The sequence below is a fragment of the Penicillium psychrosexuale genome (genome assembly GCF_028828465.1).
Source record: "Penicillium psychrosexuale strain IBT 29551 chromosome Unknown utg000004l, whole genome shotgun sequence".
NCBI classification, from domain to species: Eukaryota; Fungi; Ascomycota; class Eurotiomycetes; order Eurotiales; family Aspergillaceae; genus Penicillium; species Penicillium psychrosexuale.
Window position 1 is genome coordinate 4,123,354 of NW_026643189.1, and position 24,983 is coordinate 4,148,336.

The window sequence follows — 24,983 nt, forward strand, 5'->3', positions numbered from 1 at the left end:
GCTTTATTAGGTCAACCACTAGCGAAAGGCTGTGGCCAACACATCTCTCCGAGCCGTTGCATTGCGATTGGCTGATAATTTCGATGGCAAACACTTTACGCAAAGCATATTATGGCATAGAATTAAAGTCTCGGACACATGCTGTGCAAAGACACATCTTCTCCAGACTTTAACCCAAATTGAGCAACGGCCAGAGTACCCACTCTCGGGACCATTCGCTCCCTTTGTCGGAGCTGCTTATGTTATAGATATATATCTTGATTACCCGATTAGGAAGGTACATGCGGCGAAATTCGATCAGACATTCAAGGTCGATTAGCTATATAAGGTCTATCGCAGCTTTGGAATGGAACTTCTGGTTTTTCTACAACTACAACTCTCTCCTTCCCCTTGATACCCCTTTCACATCTTCATCATGGCGTCTGCTCCCGATACCGAGTCAATTCCTGGCTACACAATCTTCCGCGACGGGGATTATGAAAGTGTAGCCGCCGCTGCCATGCTGCCGAAAGGCACCCCTCATCCGTTAGGTATGCTATGCTCTCTGTATAAAATCCGAGAGCTCCGCTAACTCAGAACCCTAGATCAACTGTCTATCAAGGAAATTCCCGAAGCGGCAAAGATCATCCGGGAATACGCCAACCCCAAGTTTGTCAAGTTCAACTGCATCACACTCCGTGAACCTATCAAAGCCGAATACCGCGCATTCCGCGCTGGCGTCGTCCCAGCTCCTGCCCGTCGTGCTTTCGCCATTGTCTTTGTCCCCGAAACCAACACGATCGCAGAGGTGGTGGCCAATCTCGCCACCGGCAAGGTTGAGGAATGGAAGGACGTTCACGATGTCATGCCTACCCTCACCCTGGAGGATCTTGATGTAATGGAGCGTGTTGCCCGCAAGGACGCTCGCGTTATCCGTGCCTGCAATGAGATTGGAATTACCGACATGAGCAAGGTCTTCTTTGACGCATGGGCTATCGGCATCGACGAGCGCTGGGGATACGACCACCGCCTCCAGCAGGGTCTGGCTTACTACCGCAACGCCGAGTTCGATAACCAATACGCCCACCCTCTGGATTTCAGCGTTGTCGCCGACACCGACACCGAAGAGGTTCTCAGCGTTGACATTCGTTACGTCAATGGCGAGCGGACCGCTGCCCCTCTCAAGGAGCACAACTACCTCCCCGAATATATCAGCGACAAGTACAACCACGATCGCCTCAAGCCCATCGATATCTCCCAGCCCGAGGGTGTCTCTTTCAAGGTCCGCGGCAATGAGCTGTCCTGGGCCAACTTCAAGATGCACATTGGCTTCAACTACCGTGAAGGTATTGTCATTTCCGACGTGCGCACCCACGACATGTACGAGGACCGCGAGCGTACTCTCTTCAACCGTATCTCCGTCGTTGAGATGGTTGTCCCCTACGGCTGCCCCGAGAAGCCCCACCACAAGAAGCATGCTTTCGATGTCGGCGAGTACGGCACTGGCCTGATGACCAACTCCCTGAAGCTGGGTTGTGATTGCAAGGGTGTCATCCACTACATGGATGGTATCATGTCTACTTCCAAGGGTGAGGCCGCCGTTGTCAAGAACGCTATCTGCATTCACGAGGAAGACAACGGCCTCCTCTACAAGCACACCGACTACCGTGATGGCACAGTGATCTCCGCTCGTGACCGCAAGCTCATCGTGTCCCAAATCATCACCGCTGCCAACTACGAATACGGCTTCTACCACATCTTCACTCTAGATGGTACCTACAAGCTGGAGATTAAGCTCACCGGTATGCTGAACACCTACTGCATGCACCCGACCGAAACCGCCGCTCCCTTCGGCACAGAAGTTGCCCCCTCCATCAACGCCCACAACCACCAGCACTTGTTCTCCCTCCGCATCGACCCCGAAATCGACGGCCAAAACAACTCCGTCGTCCAGAACGACGCCGTCTCCGCCGAAGCTGCCGTTGGCTCCCCAGAGAACCCCTACGGCAACGGATTCTACAGCAAGAAGACTCCCCTCCGCACTGCCCTCGAGGGTGCCGCAGACTACTGCTACGAGACCAACCGATCATGGGACATTATCAATCCGAACCGCATGCACCCCGTTGCGAAGAAGCCCGTTGCCTACAAGATCCTCAACAACAACTGCCCCCCTATGCTCGCCAAGCCCGGCAGCACCGTCTGGAAGCGTGCCGCTTTCGCCCGCAAGCCCCTCTGGGTTACTCCTTACAAGGACTACGAGCTCTTCCCTGCTGGTGACTACGTCTGCCAGTCTGACGGCTCCGAGGGACACCCCTTCAACTCGACCATCGCCGACTGGGCGAAGCGCGATGAGAACATCGAGAACACCGATATCGTCTGCTACCTGCAGTTCGGTCTGACGCATTTCCCGCGTACTGAGGATTTCCCCATCATGCCTGCTGAGCCGGTTAGCATTATGCTGCGTGCGTCAAACTTCTTCGAGAAGAACCCTGCCCTCTGGGTGCCTCCTTCTGCTATTTGTGTTGATACCCAGTCGAAGAATGCGTTCCCTTCTTCATGCTGTGCCCCCAGTAAACCCCGCATCTGAGAGGTGACACAGTGATGGCATTTATGATATGGTGTTTTGAAAAATAGGGTCTATGGTGTGCTTTGTTGTATATAGTAAATTGTATATAGTCTTCCCTCTCTGTTTATATCAAATTAATTTGATCAAACTTATGTTCTGAGTTCTTAAATGATTCTGTGTAATTCTGCTGTATTGTCTCTCTAGGGTTTCTTGTAATCAACAAGACCTATGCAAAAGCATGGCATCTAACCCTCTTCGGATATGTACTCATAAAATCTATCAACAAGAAACCTAAACAGCCATCTCCACAGCCATCTCCACATCAAGCTCAAATAATATTCTTCAGCTCCTGCCCAGCAAGCTGCCGTCTCAGGTTAAACGCAATAAGCGCCTCAGCCCCACGCGGACGTCCACCAGCAGCATGAGGTGAAAGAATAAGATTAGGCGCGGCATAAAGCTTAGACTCCTTCGGGAGCGGCTCAACGGAGAAAACATCCAACGCCGCGCCGCCAATGCTGCCCTTCTCAAGCGCCGCAAGCAGCGCATCCTCATCAACAGAAGTTCCGCGGCCAACATTAACAACCCAAGCATGACTCGGCAGCAACGCCAAGCGCTCAGCATTAAGCGCACCATTGGTACTCGCCGATCCAGGCAGAATCATAACAAGCGCATCAGTCTTGGGGAGAATCTCTTGCAAGCGATCCTCCGCAACAACCTCAAACCCATTCCGCACACCCGTACTCCGCGCAACACCGGTGACATTAGCCCCGAGCGCGGTCAGTACGGGAGAGAGAGTCTTCGCGATATTTCCGAATCCCCAGATAGTAATATTAGCACCCTTGAGGGTGCGGAACGTGCCAGGGGCGCGATCGGGCTGGGGCCCGCCCACCTGGGCGGGCCACTCGCCGCGGTTCTGGTAATCGCGCATTTCATAGAAGCGGCGGGCAGCATTGAGTAGCAGGCCGAGAGTGTGTTCGGCGACTGTCTCGTCGTGCAGGCCGGAGCCGGTTGTGATAGCGATTCGGGAGGCGTCGAAGCCCGCACCGAGGACGTCGTTTGGTCCGGCGGCTAGCGACTGGATCCAGCGGAGGTTCTTCATGCGGGAGGCTGCGTCGCGGAGGTTCGTGGCTTTGTTGGCCCATGTTACTAGGAATTCGGCGTCGATTAGGGATTCCGGAATTGGGACTGTGACGTCGTAGGGATGCAATTCGACGGAGAAGCCTTCTAGGGACTTCGCGTCGATGTAGAGGGAGGTTGGGTAGAGGAGTTTCATTTTGGAGGTTTGTTGGAGGTGGTTTGTTATAGATTTAAGGCGTTGGATTGGTTTGAGGCGCTGGATGGGTGACATTAAGAAGGGGATGGTCAAGGATCTTATGGGAGAGGAGAGGAGTGACAAATCGGTTACAACGCGGGGTCCCTCGGCGGAGCTCCGCCGAGACCGGGGTAACTCCGGGCGAAAAGCACAGATGCCGGGTGATCAATGACAATTAGTAATGAGATTCTGTCCAGCTCTAATAGGAGCATTCCAAGGTTATATGTTAGATTGACTTAGCTCTCACATAGTAACTAGGTAGGTAGAAACAATAAACACAATGGGTATCAGTCAATTCGGCCACAGCCTACATGCAAACAAGCTATGCAACGAAGGATATACACAGAATGAGAATATATATGAGGGGATTATCATCCCGAACTGATTTCCACCTACGAAGCACTATCTTTCTCAAGAGGAATAGCTGTATCACCCTCGGCACCCGTACCTGTCAGAAAGAACTCAAGCTCACTAGGCCCGCCCTGCGAGTTCTCATTCTCAGCGAGCTGTTCTAGCAAGCGCAGAAAAGGGTCTTTTTCAGATGTGCTTTCGCTGCCGGTTGTGGTATGGGTGCCACTAGTTTGGGACTGGCCGCCTGGGGTCAGGGCGGTGGGGCCTGCTTGCGTCATTCCGTTCGGATTTGCGTGAGTGGTGTCGAAGGGGAAGGTTGCGTATTGTGGGTTTTGGGGTGTTGGTGCTATGTGCATGGAAGCGTCGGTGAGGTAGGCTGGTGGGGAGAGCCCAAAGGCCGAGGGGGAGAATCCCGGGATCGAGAGGTGGGTGTTTTCTGATGTGCCGGGACCGGATAAGTCTGTTCCGGTTGGGAGGGAGAAGATAGATGATGATTGTTGGTGTTGATTGCTTTGGATCGTGTGGAATTGAGTACTGGGCGAGAGAGAAGTTGGGTGGGATGGCTTCTGGGATAGAGAATGGGAATGGGAGTTGCGACGGTCGATATCTGAGGCCTGGCTGGATGGTAACGGACTCGAGGGCCCAGGCCGGGTATTTGAGAAGTAGGGTGAAGGATTGTGATATGAGGGTGTGGCAATTGGTCGTTGGTAGTAGTGATCTTGGTGGTCAATGAAGCTCGCAGCACTGTCTTCAGAGTTAGGATCATATAATATGTATGCAAAAAATGAAACCAGCAGGACCTACCTTGGAGCTAAATCATCCCCTGCATCTATGAGCCGAACATGTGATCCATCTAACGCCAGACCAGGATATCGGTCGAGGAAGTGTTCGAGGTGGAAGACTGGCGAAAACCGCATTGGGCTACTGGCAAGATTGCGCACCAATTCGGAGTGACACGTATAGATAGTCTGGAGCAACTCACGCTGATGCTGCACGCCAGTCCAAATATTGCGCAACCAAGCAAGCTGGTGCATCTCCCGAGTCAGGAATTCAGCGCTGGAAGAGAAAACCTCTCCTTCGCGGCCCTTGTAGTGCACACCGTGAACATGCACAGTCCCTGCTATGAACACACAGTATGCGACGAAAGCAGGCCACTCGATTAGCGGGGAGTTACGACCCAGTTCCACGAGCTCTGCGATGGCATTGGAGTGCGAAAAACACAAGTTCGTGGCCTCAATTTGCCAGGACTGATGCTGCCCTGTACCTCGGAGCTCTACCAGGTCAATGGGTAAGAACGGGCGGTAGATCAAACAGTGCACCAAATGGTAGATCAACTTGCTCAGCAAAAGTGTTGTACTCTCGGGGTGGCCGAACAATGAATCGATAGACGAAAAGACGTCCTGCGTACCGGTGGCCCATATATCTAATTCTTGCCGGATCTTAGATAGATTAGAAAGCGCATGCCATGGGAAGTGAGAGTCGCCTTTCACTCCGCCAGCTGCCAGATACTTATTCGTGACACCAAGAATACGCGCGATATCAATCAGCAAAGAGGCAGCACTGGGTGATTTGCGCCGGGAATCAGCCGAATATTGAATATTCGGGCCGACATGGAAGAGCTCTCCCTCCATGTTCAGACCGGCTGCATGTGGTGCCCAAGACGGTAGGCGCAGAACAACCGAATGATCGGTGATTAGACATGGACGTCGAGATCCACAGCTAATGAATCTGTCCATCAAGTAAACAGACCAGAATAGCCGACGCCTCATTTCTCGCTCGGCAGGCGAGATATTGGGCTTGGAGGGAGCCTCCCGATACAAATCCAGCGCGACGATCATGGCCACACAATTTGCTGGCATCATTAGTCAAATTCAACCATGTAGGATCGAGGCCAAGCATACAAAATGTCATATAAGCTTTCTTTCCAAGACCATAGGCGTGGAAAGCTTGCGAAAGTAACAACAGAGTCTGTAGTCCTTCTACTGTAGGATCGTCGACTTCAATCATGCGTCTTGCCTGTAGCGCCGCATCGAGCCCGGAACGTAGTGACTGTTCCACTTGACCAGGCGAGGTTGTATATCTAAGAATTGTCAGTCGAACATGTAAACCATGTGACAGCGCTCGGAAGCTTGGTGGTTTTACCTTACTGTCATTGCTGAGATGGCCATGGCCAAACACGGAGGTAATTGGTTCAGTTGATGGAGCTGCCGCGTTGTCGCCTCGTCTAATATATAAAATGGCTTGCCGTGCAGTCGCTCGAAGTAAAGATCCAGGATCGCATCCGATAGGGGACCATTGTTTGTCGGAGAGGGCTGTTGTATAAGACTTGCTGAGTGGCCGGATGGCCTAATGAAGGGATCCACATGTTGGGGGAGAGAAGTTGGCAGAGCCAATCGATCGCTTGAAGAGTAAATATTAAAAGAAGCGTCGACAGTGTTGCAACGGGTAGGAAAGCTCGGCTGATCGTCTGCGGTATCGGGAGAAGTGGGCGAGATAGGGTTCTTTTCGTCGTGGAGGCGTTTCTCTAACCCATCGACCCGCTTGAGAAGAGCTTCTAGCACATCTGTTTTGGGGCCCCGTTTTTTGGGAACGGCATCTTGAACATAACAAGGTCAGCAAGGGAATCATTTGTTATAGAGGGACATGATTGACTCACCATAAAGACATGGGCACTGGAAGACCTTACATGCCTCGCAGCTCGGTCGCATACGATTACATTTGATCTAGAACAAATTAGACAGAGCCAATCGTACCAAGACTGAGTAGACGTACCTTGCGCTTGCGACAGGATTTGCAATTCATAGTTTCGCGCGGCTCAACCGTCGCACGGCGGGGCGTGAGACGGTCGATGCTGACCTGAGGACGAGACATGGCACTTCTACATGGAAGGGAGATATGAAAAGAAGAAAGAAGACGGCCGCGGCCAAGATGGACAAGAGGTCAGGCGCATGGCTGTGGCGTTTAGGAAAAAGGGAAATCCTATACCATGATCAGGTTGCGGAGAGGAAGAAATGCGGAGAAGTGATGTGCCGCCGGAATTCCCCAGTTCGGGCTGACATGGGGGGGAGAGGAGATTTTTGTATTTATTCCACAGTTTAGACTAGAGGATGATATATATGTACAATGAAGATATGTAGTTGTTATGTTCGTTCTTATTCTCGACTCACTCTACTTCTAACATCACATTCAACCCAGAACTGGTTTCAGTCCCCTTTAATCTGTATAGACGGGGGATGGTTCCCCTTTATGGAATGCCACCCGCTTTAGGGCTTCGCCGCCAGCATCCGAGATGATCTAGATACCCCATAATTGCACGTAATTGCAGTAGCTTGATTGTATCTAGCCAGTCAATAGCTATCGTCTGTCCACCATCCTACCACAGGGGGTTCTCAGTTGCCATCTAGACCCCTAATAAGACCCTTCATTTTACCCGTGTCTCCTGCAGAACTATTGCAGGTATGTGCAAAAGGTACGGTCTATGAAGGTGGCTATTGCAGGATTACTATTGGCCCCCGCTTATTACACCTTCTGATTAAGACGCGTCCGATCCCTGATCATCCACTGCAGCTACTGTATTCGAGACGGAATCTCCATCCTGGTCTTCTTTTAACTTTCCGAGGAGTTTGTGCTTCTACACAGACCATTTTCTGTTGAGTAATCATGCCAAGCCCGGGCCGCCAACACTACGGAGTAAGGGCTGCACTCCGTACAACGTGGTAGCGAGCTTGGCACTATTAGTCTACGTACTGCGGATACTTCGTGCTCGAAGTGTCTAGGATCTATATACACAAAAAGCTTAATGCCATCATTTCCCAGGCAAGACCTTCCCTCTCCTCACAAAGTCCGCCATATCCCTGGCTCTCCCACCCATGCTCTCTAACCCATGAACAACACCCCCACGATCATTAACCGGCCGTTCCTGGCTAACCTTAAACCGACCCTCAATCCGGGTGATTTCAATCCTCATGCCAACAATATTCTTCAAAAGCGCGGCAATGTACTCCAGTGGCGCATCGGCGATTTTCCAAGGTGCTGACGTCGACCTCGGCAATGGCATGATGTCGCCATGCCCACCAGCCCCGGTGGCCGTCTTCGACCCCTGATTCAGCTGTATATCAGGGATCAGGTTTTGGCGCTGTCCCTGGTTTTGGTTCTGGTTCTGGGTCAAGTTATGGGGTGGGTCCCCCTCCTCATCTCCATTCTCAGTTTCAGTTTCACCACCTCCGTGTTTGACATTAGGTCCCGAAGCCGAAGCCGAACCCGAACCAAACCCAGACTCATCCTGAAACCCCATCACCCCTTCCTCTCCAAGCCGGGCTAAATCACCCAGCTGCTGTCGTAGGAACAGCTCTGTTTGTTCGTCTTCTGCATCGTGGTAAATAGTCGCCCGCCCGTAGACTTGCACGGCAGCGTAATTCCACGTCGGAGCGACCCTGCCCGTGGCGGGTTTGGACTCTGTGTAGAAGTTTGGCGTGATGTAGTGGTCTACTGGGCTGGTGAAGACGATTAAGACCTCGGCAGGGAGAGTGTAGCCAGTTGATGCCGGTGGTTCTTCTGCAGAATTTGTTATAGGAAATGCGCCGGGGATACTGGTTGTTTTGGTGCTATATTCCAAGGCAGATTCTACCATCGCTTTGCTTTGCGGGTTTTGGCGCGCAATATGGCCACGAAGAACTCCCAGGGAGGGATACGGCGAGGCGGAAGTGCTGCCATCGGCTACTCTTGCTTCCTTTGCTAACTCGGGTTCGAGTGCTGCTTTACTGTCCAACACCCAGGGGATGTGGCTGCATTGGAGCGTCGGGTGATTATCTGAAGGGAGCGAAGTGGTGAGGACGCCGAGTGGGTGTTGTTCGATAAAGGCGTGGAGGGTTGGTAGGTCTCGGACTGCATGATCGGGACGCAGATGCATTTTCAGCTTGGTTCGGTGAATCTAGAAGAAAATATGCAAGAGGTAAAGAGAAACAAGGCTTGGGGTAACCTTGGAAGGAGGAAATGAGGGGTTGAGGGGTCGACCCCGGATTTTCTGATAAGTTCTTATCTTTCAGCATCTATATATCGAATGTCTGGTCGTTAGCGGTCATGGCATCAACAAACAAAGAAACAGAACTACAAATCACCTACGTAGGGATGCAGTATAATATATATGACTAGAACAGAGGTCTCCCAGACGCCATGCGCACGAAGTCAAACGGCACATTTTGCCCAACAAGCAACCTAAGCGTCTCAACGGTAGTCCAAGCGCTAACATCTTCAACTCCATACGCCGTCCACCCAGCACTAGTAGCAACAGCCAACGGATCCCCCTTTCTTGTCCCGCTCGTAAGATCAAGATAAACCTTCCCACGAGTAGAAGGCGGCGACGAACGACCATTAACACCATAATGCCTCAGCAGAGGCTGCACGAGCAGCGATTTCTCCGGAGGCAGCGCAGAGACAATAACAAAGGGCTGCTCGACCCGTTTCACGGATTGGATGGACGTGAACGGCTCCAAACCCGCCGCGAGCGGGCCACTCGCTTTAAACCCGACTGTGTAGATTGCGCCAACGGCCAGACTGCGTAGCGCGAAAATCGCCGCTGAAGCGTCTGCTTGCGAGCTGGCGAGAATTATCGCCGCCCGGCTGCTGTAAGCGGATGGCACGTACTCGCGCGTCAGAGTTGCGCGGATGCCTTTCCAGGCGGCATTTTCGCCACTTAATCGGCATGTTCCTAAAGCGGTGTCGTCGGGTGTCATGGCGATTGTGTCGACTAACCCGATTGCGCGGGCTGCGTCGCTGACTGCAGGGATGAAACTAGTTGTGGTTGGGACGGGGGGATTGACGTAGGCGCCGCCGAAGTGCGGTTGTAGGAGGACGGATTCCATGGAGCCTTTTGGGCCCAGGTCGACTGAGGTGAAGTTGTGCGGGAGGCCGAGCTCGTTTATACATTTCTCCATGAACATTGAGTGTGGGGTTGAGCGGAATGAGCCGATGGCGTAGAGCTCGCGTTTGGGGAGTTGGCCCATTATGTGTAGGGCCTCGTTGATCTCCGCTGCCGTTAGTTGGCCCGGGGCCGCGATCATTGGGAGGAGGGGGTGGGTGATTGGAGAGAAAACGGTGTTGAGGGCTCGAGATAGCTGGCCCATTTGGCCCATGTTGACTGCTGACAGTGGTGGCCCTGAGCCTCGGTTTTTGATGGTAGAGCGGAAGTATTCTAGTTCGTAGTTTTCCTCGATTGTGTGGACCATGGCGATCATCTTCACGATGTCGGCGTATTTGGCGCTTTCCATGAATATGCGCTGCGCCTCTTCGGATGTCCACTTCCAGGTCCCGGACATGTCATGGAAGGCAGATAAAATCATACTATGGCCCTTTGCCTCGAACAGCTGTCGCCGTATATCCTCCGGCAACCACACTTCCACATCAATATACTCGACTCCCCACTGTATCGCGCGCCGCAGGTATCTGTAACAGAGCGCAGGGTCATCTACCGGGAACTTTCCATTCTCCCTCGTACAACGAACAGTAAAGATAATCGGTAACTCGGTATGCTGCCGCAACAGCATCAACTGCTGACCAACATACTTCAAACTCGGAACTAGCGGAGCGGTCGAGCCCTCCGGCACAGGTTCAACCAGCAAATCCACACGGATCTCAACAGCATCCGACCCCACAGACAGGATATCCAAATTCGGCAAAGCAGCATGCACATCCGGAAAAGTAGTCGAGATAAAATTCGTCCTAGGCTTGGTCCGCAAATCATCATGCGGCCTCGTCTGGCCAAGAATCAAAGACAAAAACCGCGCCAGGTCCCGGCGCAGGAACGGACTCCGCGAATATAAGAACTCATAGTCACAGCTCTCGGTGAGCGCGTCTTCCGGCGCAGACCCGTCTTCCACGCAGTACGTGTTTACCAGGACCAGAGATGATCGCTCGCATCCTTCTAAGCTCCGCGCTAGATCGTGCGCTAAGATTCCCACTACCAATGCATTGCTGGCTCGCGCAAGCGTCCCAAGCGACTTATCTGTTGTCCATGGCTTGCCCAGAATTTCCGCGACCAGTTGTACAATATGCTCTTGGTTCTGGCCGTAGATGATCACGACAGTTCTCGCGGTAGTAGCGGCGGCCGGCGCGGCAATGCTCGCGACTGTCTGGTCTTTAGGCCCGGTGGCCATCGTAGCGGGAGGGAGGATTGTCGCAGCATTAAAAGGGACGGCGATATTGGGGTTTGCGCTAGGAGAATCCTGGGCTTTTAAGGCGGTAGAGATAGGGGGATCGTCGAGCAGCGGCGTGGCCATGTGCTGCGGAAAGGCTGTCGGAATCATGGCACGGCAGTCGCAATGGGTTTCATACTTGGTGCTGGCGAGGATATTTGTGCAGGTCGAAGCATGGGTTAAGACGGGTAGAAATGAGAGTCGGGAAGGGTTGAATGAGCGCAAGGACCAAGCAATTCGCTTCTCGACGGCCAGGACCCGGGTAATGTAATAGGCAGGTAGTATATTAGAGCATGGGATATTTTTCCAACGCAATTAGGAAAAAGGGAGCGGGCCGATCGAGGCTAGCTCGAATATATGGGGTAATTTGGGGACAAGTCGACTAAAGGGACGCTAAGTCAATCCAATAACGCAGCCGCGACGATCAGAATGGACGGCATTTGAGGAGCCATCGATGGAAGAACTCGTCGCGGAGGTTCCACCCAATGCGCGACAAGAGAATCCTACGTAGGTCGACGGCTGAATGCGAATGCGAATGCGAATGCGGGGGAAAGTGGGAGCGGCGTTTTGGTTTCTCCACCAATCATCTTGCGCGACGCCTAATTATACTATATCTGGATGTATTAATTGGGATTCTGTGCAGTAGAAAGGAGATATTCCAGCAGTTGTATGCCGAATAAATCCTGCTAATCCGCATCTACAACTTGTGTGGTCCCATCAGCGTTTATGAAACAGCTTAAGGCACCGGCATAGCCTCACGATGCCCTGACAGGGCTGTACTACACCGCCATGATCCGATACGAGGGAAAACCATCGATCCAAGGCCTCAGACTCGGGAGAGCGAGTGCTCGGCCTTCACGTTACATAGCCTATTATATCCTAGGCAGACAGATAAACACTGAATCAGACATCGGGATTGGTGGAAGAGTACATGGATACTTGTACAAAGTGCAAAGCCAAAGATGAGATAGTTTTATATCCACAACATGCACGGTACAACAACCATCTATGTATTGTTTTTTCTTCTTTCTGTCCTTGATGCAAGGACAGCAACCAGAATTAAGTCACAGTGTCAAATCAGATCTGAAAGGAAAATATACCCGAAGGATAGTCATGAACCACGTAGCATAGGTATGATTGACACCGAAATGACGAGAAATATGAAAAAAAAAACAGAAATCGAGACTAGATCCATCCAGCTTGTACTTAAGATAACCAATTAAGACAGAAGGAGAGAAAATACCAGCCAAATCAAGAAGGGGTATTGGGTAGTAACAGGAAGGAAAAGATAGAAACGCAGGCCGTGAGATAAGAGGGGGAAGGGCAAGAAAAGCAGAGTGAGGTATTGGTTCAGAGAATAAACGTGTATGTATCAATCAATATCAGGCACACAAATAATCACCACATCGCTTTGCAATCCGGGATGGCGCTTTTAGGGGATTTGGTCATGGCTCCGTGTATCAAGCCGGAGTCAACACTATGTACGAAGACAGCAACGCAACTGAGGATCGGCGCGTGGACTGTTTGACATCTTTCCAGACGTCGTGTCTACCACGATAAGGCATGGTAGGTCAGGTAAGGGAAGCAAGTTCAAGCGGGAGAGAGGCTAAAGGCGTGCAACCACACGCAGTTCCATTTGCGGGGTAATATCGGTAAGCAAGGAGTGGAGCCGAGCCAGCGGCCTGTCATTCTCAGCTTGGATGGCACACTGCCCAAACGAAGACACGCAGCAGGAATTGCCATCCTATTTGCTTGTCGTGAGATAAAGCATGGACTGCGCAGCGCCACCATCCGGAAATCGAAGTCCGAGCCGGAATCGGGAGGAGTTTCAGGTTTCAGGGTTGCGCAAGGAAACAGAGGGAAGTGTTTCAAAAAGGCGGACATTGCACATTGCCCGCGCACAAAGGACCCACCCGCACAAGGGCAGGGCAGATATCGACGAGATGATGGACGGGTCACTCGCGTGTGGAAATCGCACCAATTAACTGGGCGGAGAGACGGCGAGCCCGTTCATCAGTTTAGGCAACGGCTTTCTACGAGCAGTATTTGCCGTCTTGGAAACCCGTGGCGCACCGTGGATCATGCGGGGTTCTGTCATCAGGCTAGGATCTAGATTTGCCGGTGCTACAGGGAGATTGTCAGTGGGAGAATTGGATTGGGTGTTGGAGCCTTGCGTACCTCTTGTGCGAACTCCTCTACCGTAGTCGGATGAAATATTCTGCTGGCTGCGGCTGCTTGGGGGGAAGAAGGTAGCGTTGGCTGTACGCCATATATGGTTCGAGGTGTCAGAGAGGAAGTCTGTTGTGGAACGGCCGGAGAAGATGGATGTGCGGCCGCGGTTACGCTTCGAAAGAACAATCTCGTCGAACAGGGTCATGCGCGGATCCTTGGTTTTCGGGTTTGTTCGCTCACGGTCACTGATGAACTCATTGAATCCTAGTATTGGGTCAATATTATCTCCATGGTACGATAGCAGAATTCGTGGACTTACCTTGTGTCTGCTGTAGAATTGCGATATACTCGGCGTGCTCACTTGGAAGGCTCTTCATGAAAGCGTCCATGTTAAAATTGTAAAACATACCGGACTTCTTCTTATCGCCACTGGCAGGCACCAGGAACTTCTTATACGTGTAGAACAAGCTGGCAAAGCATCTGACAAACGCCGCACGAATCTGATCCGGATGGAAGGCAGCATCACACGGCAGACACACCATGGATGCGCAGCGGTTGTGGACTGTCAGTCTGCATGCAGAGCACTTGTACATATTTTCCTCGGCCAGTTCATCACAGATAGCACATGTCAACTTGTCATCCCAGGGTTGGACTTGGAAATAGTGACCTTCAGCCCAGCAAGTGCCCTCGTTATTGCCAACGGGTTGGTATGTGGACTGAGGGACAATCGTGGATGCAGCGATGGTAGATTGCGCGTACACAGATGGCGCATATGTGGATCCGGCACCGTAGTCAGTATTGAGAGTGCTCAATGAGAGATTTGAAGCATGACCCAGGAACGGGGCACTTGGACGTCGACCCATTCCAAACGACGAGCTTCGGCGCGAGGCGGCATCGAAATGGCCGGAACGCTTCTCGCGCAATGAAGCTTGCAATGCCATACCGGAATCATTGCGCGAAGAGGAAGTTGGAGGAGGGAAGAAGCCAGAGGTAGGCGAATTCTCTCTCGGGGATGGCGGGGAGGCACTTACTCTCAGAGTGGAGCTGGTCCCTGGGCGCTCAGTACCGCGAGATGAGTATCCACGAGAGGGGCCGCCCTCGGCTCGGGCGTGGAGGAAGACGTTAAAGATGGGAGGTGTATAAGAGCCTGGCGTCACGGCCGATGCACCGAATGCACTGGAGTTCAGACCGACATATTTCGCGAGGTTGGTTGCGGGCGCTTTGGATGTGAAAGTGGCCTTGCTCTCTGACATGAACGAGTCCCATGGGTATGTCTCGATTGCATATGCAGGAGGCCCGGTAGGGACGTGGCATCGACCGTGCTGAGGGGCAGCTAGTTGCAACAAAGAGAGGAGCTTCCTGCGCTGATGACGAGGAAGTGAAGTCGGTTGAATGGTGCTTTCGATCATATTGTTGTCCAAATCAACCAGGACAAAGTCGTCCGTAGGCAGCTCCACCTTCTCATACCGACGCTCGATACCCACGATGTATGGGCAAGGGGCCTCGAGAGCCTGGATTAAGCGTGCGGGAAGGACGGGAATGAGAACGCCTGTCCATTCCAGCGGGAACAAAAGATCGACCAACGCTCTGGTCGCGAGATAGAGCATGGAGGTGTGGGAAGACAAGAAGATGATACGGGATTCAGTAAGAGCGTACTGTGGGTTGTTAGCAGTGTCTTGTCAACTGAACTGGTAAATCAAGCCTACCTCAAAGAGAATGATAATATTTGGAACCGACAAAGTTCGGAACAAGGCATAGAGATCGGTCTAGAAATCAGTCAGCGAAATTCCCACAGAGAACTCGATCAAAATTGTGGTGCACATACATTCCGGGAACCTGGGATCTCATTGGGTGCATCTTTGCGTGCGAACAACCGCAGCTCACGAATCGCAATCTCGACCTGAGTCTTCGAAGATATTGGACAGAACGCTTCTGTGCAGAGATTCATCACATATCGCTCTAGCGGCTGCCATACACCCATGCGCGGTGAGGGTGGAGGCACGTGCTGTACACTGCTTTCCGTCATTGGCACCACGACAGCCTTGAGCCATTCCTTCCAGAAGCTCGTCATTGTGCTCTCTCGGCCCAGGATACCGTACGCACGGGGAATCCAGAATCCAGTATCACCATCGGTCAGACCCTCGATCTTGGAGGCTGCGCCGTGCCGGACCGGACGAAGAAGATCGGTCATTAGCCCGATTTTCTCCTCCACGGCGCTGATATCATCTTCGAGCTGTTCGCGGGATTCTGACCCTGACTGAACAGTCGGCAGCTGAGCTAGGAGCCTGGATAATTTGGCCCGCTCTGATGCCAATCGTTCGCCCAAGCTCGCAGCCAGCTCACGCTCTTCGTCTGTCATGTTGTCCCTCCGCCATTCCTCGCAGCGCTTCTCGAGCTCCTCTGCAGCATTTGGGTTGAGGGGTATCCAGACAAGCACACAGATGGCGTGCAGCCTGGAGCCATTGTCTGTTGTCATAGCGAATCCGTGCCAGGTAGAGCGCGGTCGCTGATCGGAGGAGACGATGTTGACATCATTCGGAAAAGCGAACATAGGAACGTAGTCGGGGAAATTGCCGCGCAGCTTCATCTCGTCCGGCATGCCGCGTGTGGGGTATCGGTCGAGGAGAACGGGCTCGAATCGTCGTTTCAACGGGTGCATTGTGGGGGATATCTCGAGGGGTTGCGGGACAGGAATTACCGAGTTGTAGTTGCTGAGTCGCCGAGAAGTTCGCACCGAAGCTGAAGACGATCCATTGTTAGCTAGTGTGTCCACAGAAAGTCCCGGCCACGACCCTGGAGATAGGGTTGAAGGGGGGCTCTCACCCTGACGAGCAATCGACGGCTGCCGCTTCATACTATTCATATCCCGAAAGGATCGTCGCACGCTCCCAATACCCGACCTCAGCAAGTTACCGCCAGCCGAGGGCGAATCCTCGGAGACGATCTTCTGCGTGCGAACCCTGGATCGCGGGCGGGTATTCGGGGTAATGGCGCCAGCGCTCAAGCTCAAATCGGTCAGAAAAGATTCCCGCTCATTGGCGAACTTGTACAGCGCGGAGTCGAAATCGAAGTCCTCAGAGAACAGATTCGGGGCACGCAGGGGCGACGAGCCACCCTTGACGGTCATGCTGCTTCGGTTACTGTTACTGCCAGCCCCATTTGCTCCCTCTGAGTTCTTCGACAGTGTTGATAGTCGTTGAGAAGAGCCCCTGTGACTGACACCGGTGAAGAGCGTCGAGTTTGGTCGGGTGAACCCATCCGGGTTGTGTTCCTCCTCCGCATCGGCGTCCTCCTGAATGGTGTCTGCGAGCGCAGGGCCTGGTGATGCGGTGCCATTGGCACGGTAATCTTCTCCCAATCTCTGAAAGGTGTCCAGGATCTCTGCACCATCGACACCGGCTATCCAGAAGTAGTCGGCGAGGGGGGCGCCTTCCGGGGTGCTTGGAGGCGGTGGCATTGTGGAGAGAGTCGCGACGGACTGTAGCGGGTTAATACCTTAATTGTCACCACATGGATCGTAGTATTTCCAGGGAAAGGAATGCGCAGGGGAATTGAGCGCATGTAGTGTCCGGGAGGGGGAAGCTGGTAAAAATGGGGGAGAACGGGAGGGAGGGGCAGTTCAGAGCGAAGATCAATTTCGGGGTGGTTTGAAGGTCCAACGTTGTATTAAAAAGGAGTTCGATTCTGATTAGCTTTTTTTGATTTGTGGCCTCCAGGTATTATTTCTACCTAAATACATATATTTTCTACCTTTTGGAATATTCCTGTGTTGTTGTTGTTTTTTTTTTTAAAAAAAAAAACTTTCTTTTCTTCTTCCCCCTAGGATCACGGGTGGTTGCGTAGGCGTGTAGTAATGTTACTAGAACCCGACATTCGAAATGCACATCTCTACTCCACTGTATAAAAATGGTAAGAGTCACCCGTGTCAAGACCAGATATTTAACAAATCAAGCCCATCAAGGGCCCGGGCCATTCACAGCCCTAGCCTCCATGCACAAGAGTCTTGACACCGTAACGACCAGGCATGTGCAGGGTGGCTAGACTCTAAGGGGATCCAGACTTCCGGGGTATACCCAGAATACCGGTTCATTCTTTATGTCTATATCAACAGCGATGTATGTCCTCGGCACTCCTCCACCTCTTTCCCGAATGATATCTACCATTGTGTATAGATACCAGGCAACTTCCAATTACAAGAAAGAAAGAACCACGAACCTTGGAAATATTGCATCCGCCCCAGGGGTTAGAGGCCCGTGATCCATGGTTGAGCTTCAGCGGATAACGCAAGCGGGTCTTGGCTGATCCTTTTCTTAACGAGGTTCGTCAACTAACTAGTACGCTATCTATGGGGGGTAAACTGGGGTTTATTCTCTATTGAAACATGGCGTCAACATGTCTTTCCTTTTAGGGGTTTTTGGCTTGGTATAGCGCCACAATGTCATTCTTTTTTATATCTGACTTTTATCAACTGCTAACTAGCACTTTCAGGGGGTGAAAACCATCGGGAACTGCCGCGGTCTTGGGAGATTGTAGGTTTTCACTTTACCGTTTATTCTCTGCTTTTTAGATTGCGGAGTCCACCCAACGGCTTCTTTATTTTTATTTTTTTGCCACACTTGCCACACCTACAACTGGTGTATGATGTACGGGGTACGTTTCCCACCGTTTCTTCTATTCCGTACTTTTTTTTTCTATGCATGACACGATGTGTACTTTGGGACATAGGATTTCGAGTCAGGAGTCATCAAGTGGAGTGGCTTGTCCCAGAGAGATGATCAATACTACAGTTGGACACTGTGGAGCATCGAGGGGTGAAAGAAAGTATCGCTTAAGTGCGGAAGATGTTGTATGTATATCAGTTTCCACGGTATCCAATTGATAAAAATATGGATAGTATGTGGGTTAATCGCAGTTCGTTCCGGTGTCAGTATTCCCCTGGGTCTGCCAAGCATCTCTATTACTATGTATATCTCTAATAATTAGATATCCAAGTACCGTCTGTAGACAAGTACAATATAAGCAAACGCTAAGTCCATAGTCAAGTCCAATAGACCTAATCCATACGGAGTATAGTGTACCGAAATACATATCTATTTCTGTTGCAAGTCCCTGAACACGGCCCATACCCGCGTTACGTGACACATGGGCTCCCTCCCCTGCACCGATAGTCCTTTTCAACTGGTTGCATCCCAGTGTTTCGGGCAAGGTTATTCACTCCGACTCCTGTCAACGTACATCAATCCTTGTATGCACTTAATGCAGCCAACAATACGACTCAATGTTGGAAGAGGCGGTGGAGCAGATCAAGGTAGTATTGACAACCTAAAAAAACGATGAAAATCATTTATAGGTAAAAGCCCGTGAGTAAAACTAAAATAGAACCCGTGGAAGTCTGTGCGAGACATACGGAGTAGATTGCAGATAATGATCTTTGAGATCGGGCAACAACATAGGCCTATGTAAACAACTGAACCCCATTGATCAGCCAGAGTCTAGACGCTTCCATTCCCCTACTCCATATCGATAAATCTGGACTCTCAAAGACCTTACATGTGTATGTATACATACCCGAAGTATTGTTTCTATATGTGGCATCCCGTAGAATACGTGGCCTTGGGCCGAGGACGAATTCCCGTTTTTTTTTTTGTGAAGCCCTAGAAGGAGTAGCAAATGGGTGGCCAAATTAGGCGAATGTCTAGCCCCGGAGCTCCCTTGCCGAAGGCGGCTGCCGTGTGACAAAGATTAAGCGTCGGCTGCATGGCAAGGCTGGTTTCCGCTCCGTGCTAGTGGCGCCAGAGAGCTCGGCAACGCATCGGCTCTATCCCAGAGCCTCAGGCATTTCTCAGTGAGGCCTACATAGATTGTGTGGTATATTAAACGGCCAACATATTACACTGTACACCCAATTCAGGACACTGCTTCCAATGCCAAAGGTAATATTATATAAGTGGGCCATTGAAAATGTGTACAAGCCGCCCTTGCGGCGCCCTCATGCAATCCAGCGGCTGGATGCACTAATGCAATCGGCGTCCATATCATGATGCAGGGCGGAGTAGCGGAAATAATCCGATGGGTTGGTTGTACGCCGCGTTTCAAGTGCGTTTCCGGCTCATCAGGTTTCCCGTCGTCAGGAACCCCTTGTCCCCCATAGCGCCGCGCCATTCAATCGACAACTGACCCAGCGTGGCACGACCGTCCCGTCGCATGTCCTTCTGGAGGATTTCAAGTCCCTCGGTCTGGCCCTCTTCTTGTTCCACCAAAAATGCTACCTGTAGAACATCCCGTGGATTGAGTGTAGGCAGAGACGGGGGTGACATGTCCGGGCTCATCGTATCCCAATTCAACGATTTTGATTGGAACGGTGGCTTGGGATTTAGTTTCGTTTGCTGTCCATCCCCCAACGTTAGCCAAATTGTTGAGCATTGCATTCCGGCCCAGCCGGAGTTTCAGGTACAGCCGCGCTTCGCCGTGGAAACCCCAGTCATTCGTTGAGGGTTAATGGAAAATACATACCTTGACTATCACCGCGCCCTCGCCCACGTTTTCCAATTGTGCCTCTAGGGCAAACCGGAGCAACCTCGTTTTCCCGTACGGACCGAGTGATTTATTATCTATCTCGAGCGGCGGAAGTTCGGACGCCTTGGTCCGAACGCTCAAACAGGGCTGTGCCACAAACTGGTATAACTTTCGGAAGGTCCTGACCCGGCCACTAGCTGCTTGCGAGTCGGAGCCCATCTTTGTCTCTGTATAGCTGACACTGACAGCTAGTATATGATTTCCTTCTTCCTTCAAGTCAAACCGTACAATCTTTTGTAATGACTCGCCTATCTTCAGACCGTCTGTTGATGCGGAGTCGTTGGGCGGCTCCAGCTCCAATGCCGCCACTGACGAAGGTGTTTGCATTTCCGCTACTATGCGCACTGATGTGAGAAGTCTCTCGTTGTCGTCATCATGAATCTCATTATTCGCGCTAAGTGTGCATCCGAAGGTCTCTCCGACGTAGACGGATCCGAAGGAGGGAGGTAGAGTAAGCTATTGCCGTTAGTAAACGGTTTCCTTGGGGCGCTTGGTCACCGTCTCACAAGAGGCGCTAGAATAAATTGATCATCGGAGTCACCGGACGGATAGCTTAGTGAGGCTTTCGTGGAGATTATGGAGTTAGACGTCGGGAGGGGATGCTGATAGGAAAGCGACGGCCGCGCAAGGCTGCGTATTAAGAGTTAGAGGCTGGCATCGACACAACGAATATGGATGATAGAACGTACCGTAACACTGATCAATTCATAATTAGCTTGCTGGTCCAGCTATAGGTTGCGTTGTATTTACATACCTTTGAGAGAAACCCCATGTGGTTCCTTTGGGGCATCAGCGCCCGATAGAGCCCGTGGACGTGACATAGAGGATAAGTTCAGATATCAGCTCTAGGCCGGTGAAGTAAAGGGGCAAAGAATTAACTGCAATGGCAGGCGTTGCAGTATAGCCTCATCTTGTTGATGAAGACAGTCCACTTCTTCTCCACGAGCTGATAGCGATAGGAAAGCTTCCCCAAACAAACAGTGCAAACACCCGCTCTTTCCCAAATAGGTGTGTCTACCACGACCTCGGGACTTTCTACGTATTACAACTTGATGCATAGGTTAACTATTTAGGCACCAGGATCTGCCGCCGTCGGAGAGAGCTCGGCTGTCACTGATGAGGAGGCTGGATCCATGGGTATAATGGCCGAGTACAGGCTAACAATCGTGAGGAAGATGACGTCACCGGAGTTACTGAGCAGCTCATGGTCTGTGTCGATACGCGCGAAGCCAAGGGCAGTGCTGCAACTGATGCGCTTATGGCCGTACACGCTGATGCGTCAAAGAGCCGCAAATATGACGCCGGGGGGTATCTCGGTCTTGTTAGTGACGCCAGTGTCGCGGTCAGCAATACCTATCACTATCAGTTCTGTACCCAATACCCTGACTGGACGTTCAGTGCTTAGACTACTCTTGCGCTAATGTGTTCTTTAAAATTGAACGATAATCATGTCAGGTGATAGTAAGCCCTAGCGCCCTCAACTGCCCCTCTTAACCCCTCTAAAACCTCATCTTGAGCAGGGACAGGGACAAGGACAAAAGAAATTTAGAGGGTATGTGACATTGTAGCTATTCTTCGCCTTCTCGGATCAACCTAGTGGCATCAACTCACGCAGGCCTTTTCTAGAACAAGGTCTTTTGATCTCGAAATTGCTTGACCTCGCGATGTCTGTAAAGCATGTCTCCTCTGCCGCTATTCTACCGGTCAGAAGTACTATCTCGTTCAATAAAATTGGTGCATGGGAAGAAGTACAAAGGACTGTAGATGATATTATAAAAGATGCGTCTGCAAGGAAGACGAAAGCCGCCGCTTTTCAACCAATATTCACGGATGTCAGTGCATGCAGCGAAGTCATACGCGGCATAGCGCAGGACTACGGAAAGGTTTGCCTAATCCTACCTTCTAAATTCAATTACTTATTCAGGTGGCTTAGAATGCAGAGAAATTCCCAGACCACCCCCAGAAGATATCCCAGTGTAGGCGCGGAGGGCTTATATTTCTACCCGGGAAAACGCCGATTGGTACCAACTTCATGATAATCGAACCAATAGCTTGTCAGGGTAAATCCAAGATTGGTGATGTCGAAGTGGATATAGATCATTACTATATCATATTGAAGGATGGCGATATCCACGTTGAGGACAATGGCAGACTAGTCACATTAGCTATGTCGGATATCTAATGATCTGATGGCGAGCAATTACAATTATACCTTGAAAATTAGGAATCTTGAGTGCTTTCTATATGAGAACTATCTACCAACCCCTTAGGTATGTTACAGACCATCAATTCCGTAGAACAAGTCAAACTGCTGCATAAGCTGAGCCGCATACAGTTGGTGCCATGGTAGTTTGCTCTTTAGCCCGAGACATAAGCAAGACCGCATGCTTTACCTGCTACGTTCCAATATAACCCCAAATATGGGATCAAAGCGTAAAAATATACACAATATATAACTCTACATCACACTAGTCCTCGACTGCTGACCCTCGGGACCATTTCTGACAGGGGCACTATGATACTTGGCACCACCAGCTCCCCTGCTCAGTGTGGTCACCGGTTTGATCCAATCACATGCCACGTATGCCACCAAGTCGTCAGGGACGCCAACCGAATCGGCTCACTTGGATTCATGTTGACGGTTTACCCTGTTGGAGGCCCATGGGGAGAAAGGAAGAACCGGCCGCAAGATTCTTGCTAGTCCAGTGTTTCTACACTCGCTCGTGGCCAGTCGTGGTCGGTGTTTGCTGGTATAGGTGATAGAGTATAGAATCTTGGAGATGTTATAAATATTCCCTTGAGAACCAAAAGAAAATAGCAAGACTTTCGAGTTCACTCTTCTCCCTACCTAGACAGCTTCCCTACGCACATATCAATACAAGATGTGCAATTTTGTCAAAACAATGCTCGTATGTGAGCATGTCAATCCCGGTAGTAGCCATTGGATTCCCCTCTCCGCAGAAGATTGCAAGGATACCATTGCTGCAAATGTTTTTATACTTGGTACACTCCAGCGCTGCACTCCAGCCACCGAAAACACTCCAGCTATAGGCAACCCGTCGACAAACATCCGTCATCGGGATACGCATTGCAAAAATAGCGGCTGCCGCTTAAAAGCATTCAAGAAGTGTGGCTGGAAATGCCATATGTGCGACTTGCCGGTTGCTAAAGGCCTTGATACCTGTGCTCCTTGTGAACACAAGGGTTGCATTAGTTGTAAGAAGCTATAAATATCATGAAGGGCTTTTGGGAGGGGGTGAGTTTCATCTTCTGTGCTACTGGTAACAGACAGGGCTAACAAGGATCAGGCCAACATATGCTCAACGTTGACTGGTAGCTATGGTGAAGTGGCGCCGCTGAAGCCGATGGCTAGCAAATAGGTCCACTACCACAGACGAAATGCAAGTCTATTTAAGACTATGGCGTACTTCGATTGGCTAATCAACGTTGCTTTCAGCATGTATATGATGAGACACAATATCGGCGGAACCAAGAATGTTCCGAAAATCTCATTTGAAGTTGTTGGGTCTACTGGCAATATTTACAAAACGGTCATTGCCAGAGTGCCTACCTGTGATTGTCCAGACTTCAAGTTCCGGAGGGCGCAGTGTAAACACATCTGCTTTGGTAAGTCTCAGCCCAGCTCAGCAGATATATACCTCCTGTTCCGTACTGTCCAACTACCACTCTTTATGTTTCGCTAATGCGGTTGTCAAGTCCTATGTGCGATGGACGTCCCTAGGAAATTGAGGTACCAGCGGGCATTTTTGCCGTCCGTGAGTCCTTGCAAACTTCAATCATCACTCTATCTTTCTACATCCCTGACTAATTTGCGCCTTAACTAGGAACTACGCGAGATGCTTGCTGCATTATTCTTGAAACGAACCTTGGCCACGACTACCCTTACTTCCACCGGCGAGAGGAAGCCTGTCGGGGGAGAATGCCTAATTTGTTTCCATGATTTCGAGCCCAACCAGCAAACTACGTGGTGCCAGACATGCGGCAGCAATTTTCATGAGGCTTGCTTCAAGAAGTGGGAGGCCACTCTACAGGCATCGCAGGATGATACCTGTTGTCTCTACTGGTAAGTGATGTCAACTTGTCTGAGTCCTAGTCAGAACTTGAAATTCATCAGCTCTGCGAATATAGCGAAGCTCCGTAGAATTACGATGAGGATGAGACTGTCCGAACTGCGGCCCTTCGGTATCCGGGGGGATATGTGAACGTCGGCCACATATAGTCCGACTCCCTGGATGCCACGGCCTATTCAGGTTTTATTTTCGCAAGAGTCTATCCTCTGGCTCTTCGGATCTATTCCTGCTAACAATGTGCTTCTTGGACTGAAATGAGTGATTCACCTTCATACTTCGCAAATCATATCCCTGTCAAGCGCTAAACAGTGAGTCCAAGATGCCGTGAGGATGAGCCTGATGGGCACGAACACGAAGGTGTCACCTCCATGGGCTCCAACAACGGTTGTGTTGCGCAAATATGTTTTGTCGTGGTCTCTTCTTATCAGTTGACCTTTTACGGAGTACTTCGAGCCGGTTTGTCTTGGGAAAATAGTATTAAGAATGGTTTATTTTGAGAAATCTATCATTGAGTGACAGGCTGGGAATAACAGGAGTCAACGTGTGGTATTTTTTTATCGGAGGAATACTTATGTTGTGAATTTGCAAATGTGCCCTTAGGTTCTGGAAGGAGGTGGACTTTTTTAATGCTGGATACCCGAATTGAATGCCATTTTTACAATCTTGCATGTGAAGTGTAGACTACATTCACTCGCTACTATACTCGGTTAGGACATCTTTTACGTGATAAAAAAGCAACAAAATGA

General features: G+C 50.9%; 9 protein-coding genes across 9 annotated transcripts; 3 read left to right on the top strand and 6 right to left on the bottom strand.

The window, feature by feature from the left end:
- Window positions 1-415: 415 nt before the first annotated feature.
- N7518_007442 (peroxisomal copper amine oxidase) lies at window positions 416-2,566 on the top strand (the record flags this gene model as incomplete). The annotated part of the gene is made up of 2 exons (XM_057188369.1): window positions 416-530; window positions 585-2,566. The coding sequence occupies 2 exons, from the start codon at window positions 416-418 to the stop codon at window positions 2,564-2,566; spliced, it is 2,097 nt and encodes a 698-aa protein (XP_057040072.1).
- A 307-nt stretch (window positions 2,567-2,873) lies between these two features.
- N7518_007443 (phosphoglycerate dehydrogenase) lies at window positions 2,874-3,818 on the bottom strand (the record flags this gene model as incomplete). The annotated part of the gene is made up of 1 exon (XM_057188370.1): window positions 2,874-3,818. The coding sequence occupies one exon, from the start codon at window positions 3,816-3,818 to the stop codon at window positions 2,874-2,876; it is 945 nt and encodes a 314-aa protein (XP_057040073.1).
- Window positions 3,819-4,249: 431 nt separating this feature from the next.
- On the bottom strand, window positions 4,250-7,079 carry N7518_007444 (transcription factor domain-containing protein; the record flags this gene model as incomplete). The annotated part of the gene is made up of 6 exons (XM_057188371.1): window positions 4,250-4,952; window positions 5,013-6,060; window positions 6,110-6,288; window positions 6,351-6,804; window positions 6,865-6,931; window positions 6,981-7,079. The coding sequence occupies 6 exons, from the start codon at window positions 7,077-7,079 to the stop codon at window positions 4,250-4,252; spliced, it is 2,550 nt and encodes an 849-aa protein (XP_057040074.1).
- A 934-nt stretch (window positions 7,080-8,013) lies between these two features.
- N7518_007445 (FMN-binding negative transcriptional regulator) lies at window positions 8,014-9,117 on the bottom strand (the record flags this gene model as incomplete). Its single annotated transcript, XM_057188372.1, has 1 exon — window positions 8,014-9,117. The coding sequence occupies one exon, from the start codon at window positions 9,115-9,117 to the stop codon at window positions 8,014-8,016; it is 1,104 nt and encodes a 367-aa protein (XP_057040075.1).
- A 238-nt stretch (window positions 9,118-9,355) lies between these two features.
- On the bottom strand, window positions 9,356-11,482 carry N7518_007446 (type I 3-dehydroquinate dehydratase; the record flags this gene model as incomplete). The annotated part of the gene is made up of 1 exon (XM_057188373.1): window positions 9,356-11,482. The coding sequence occupies one exon, from the start codon at window positions 11,480-11,482 to the stop codon at window positions 9,356-9,358; it is 2,127 nt and encodes a 708-aa protein (XP_057040076.1).
- A 1,897-nt stretch (window positions 11,483-13,379) lies between these two features.
- On the bottom strand, window positions 13,380-17,027 carry N7518_007447 (dDENN domain protein; the record flags this gene model as incomplete). Its single annotated transcript, XM_057188374.1, has 5 exons — window positions 13,380-13,522; window positions 13,577-13,834; window positions 13,890-15,225; window positions 15,277-15,336; window positions 15,396-17,027. 5 exons carry the CDS (start codon window positions 17,025-17,027, stop codon window positions 13,380-13,382), a joined length of 3,429 nt encoding a protein of 1,142 aa, XP_057040077.1.
- A 2,635-nt stretch (window positions 17,028-19,662) lies between these two features.
- Window positions 19,663-20,967, bottom strand: N7518_007448 (trafficking protein particle complex subunit 13; the record flags this gene model as incomplete). Its single annotated transcript, XM_057188375.1, has 5 exons — window positions 19,663-19,956; window positions 20,084-20,602; window positions 20,653-20,776; window positions 20,836-20,842; window positions 20,901-20,967. 5 exons carry the CDS (start codon window positions 20,965-20,967, stop codon window positions 19,663-19,665), a joined length of 1,011 nt encoding a protein of 336 aa, XP_057040078.1.
- Window positions 20,968-21,350: 383 nt separating this feature from the next.
- Window positions 21,351-21,551, top strand: N7518_007449 (uncharacterized protein; the record flags this gene model as incomplete). The annotated part of the gene is made up of 1 exon (XM_057188376.1): window positions 21,351-21,551. The coding sequence occupies one exon, from the start codon at window positions 21,351-21,353 to the stop codon at window positions 21,549-21,551; it is 201 nt and encodes a 66-aa protein (XP_057040079.1).
- A 2,014-nt stretch (window positions 21,552-23,565) lies between these two features.
- Window positions 23,566-24,234, top strand: N7518_007450 (uncharacterized protein; the record flags this gene model as incomplete). Its single annotated transcript, XM_057188377.1, has 3 exons — window positions 23,566-23,773; window positions 23,864-23,922; window positions 23,992-24,234. 3 exons carry the CDS (start codon window positions 23,566-23,568, stop codon window positions 24,232-24,234), a joined length of 510 nt encoding a protein of 169 aa, XP_057040080.1.
- Window positions 24,235-24,983: the final 749 nt, after the last annotated feature.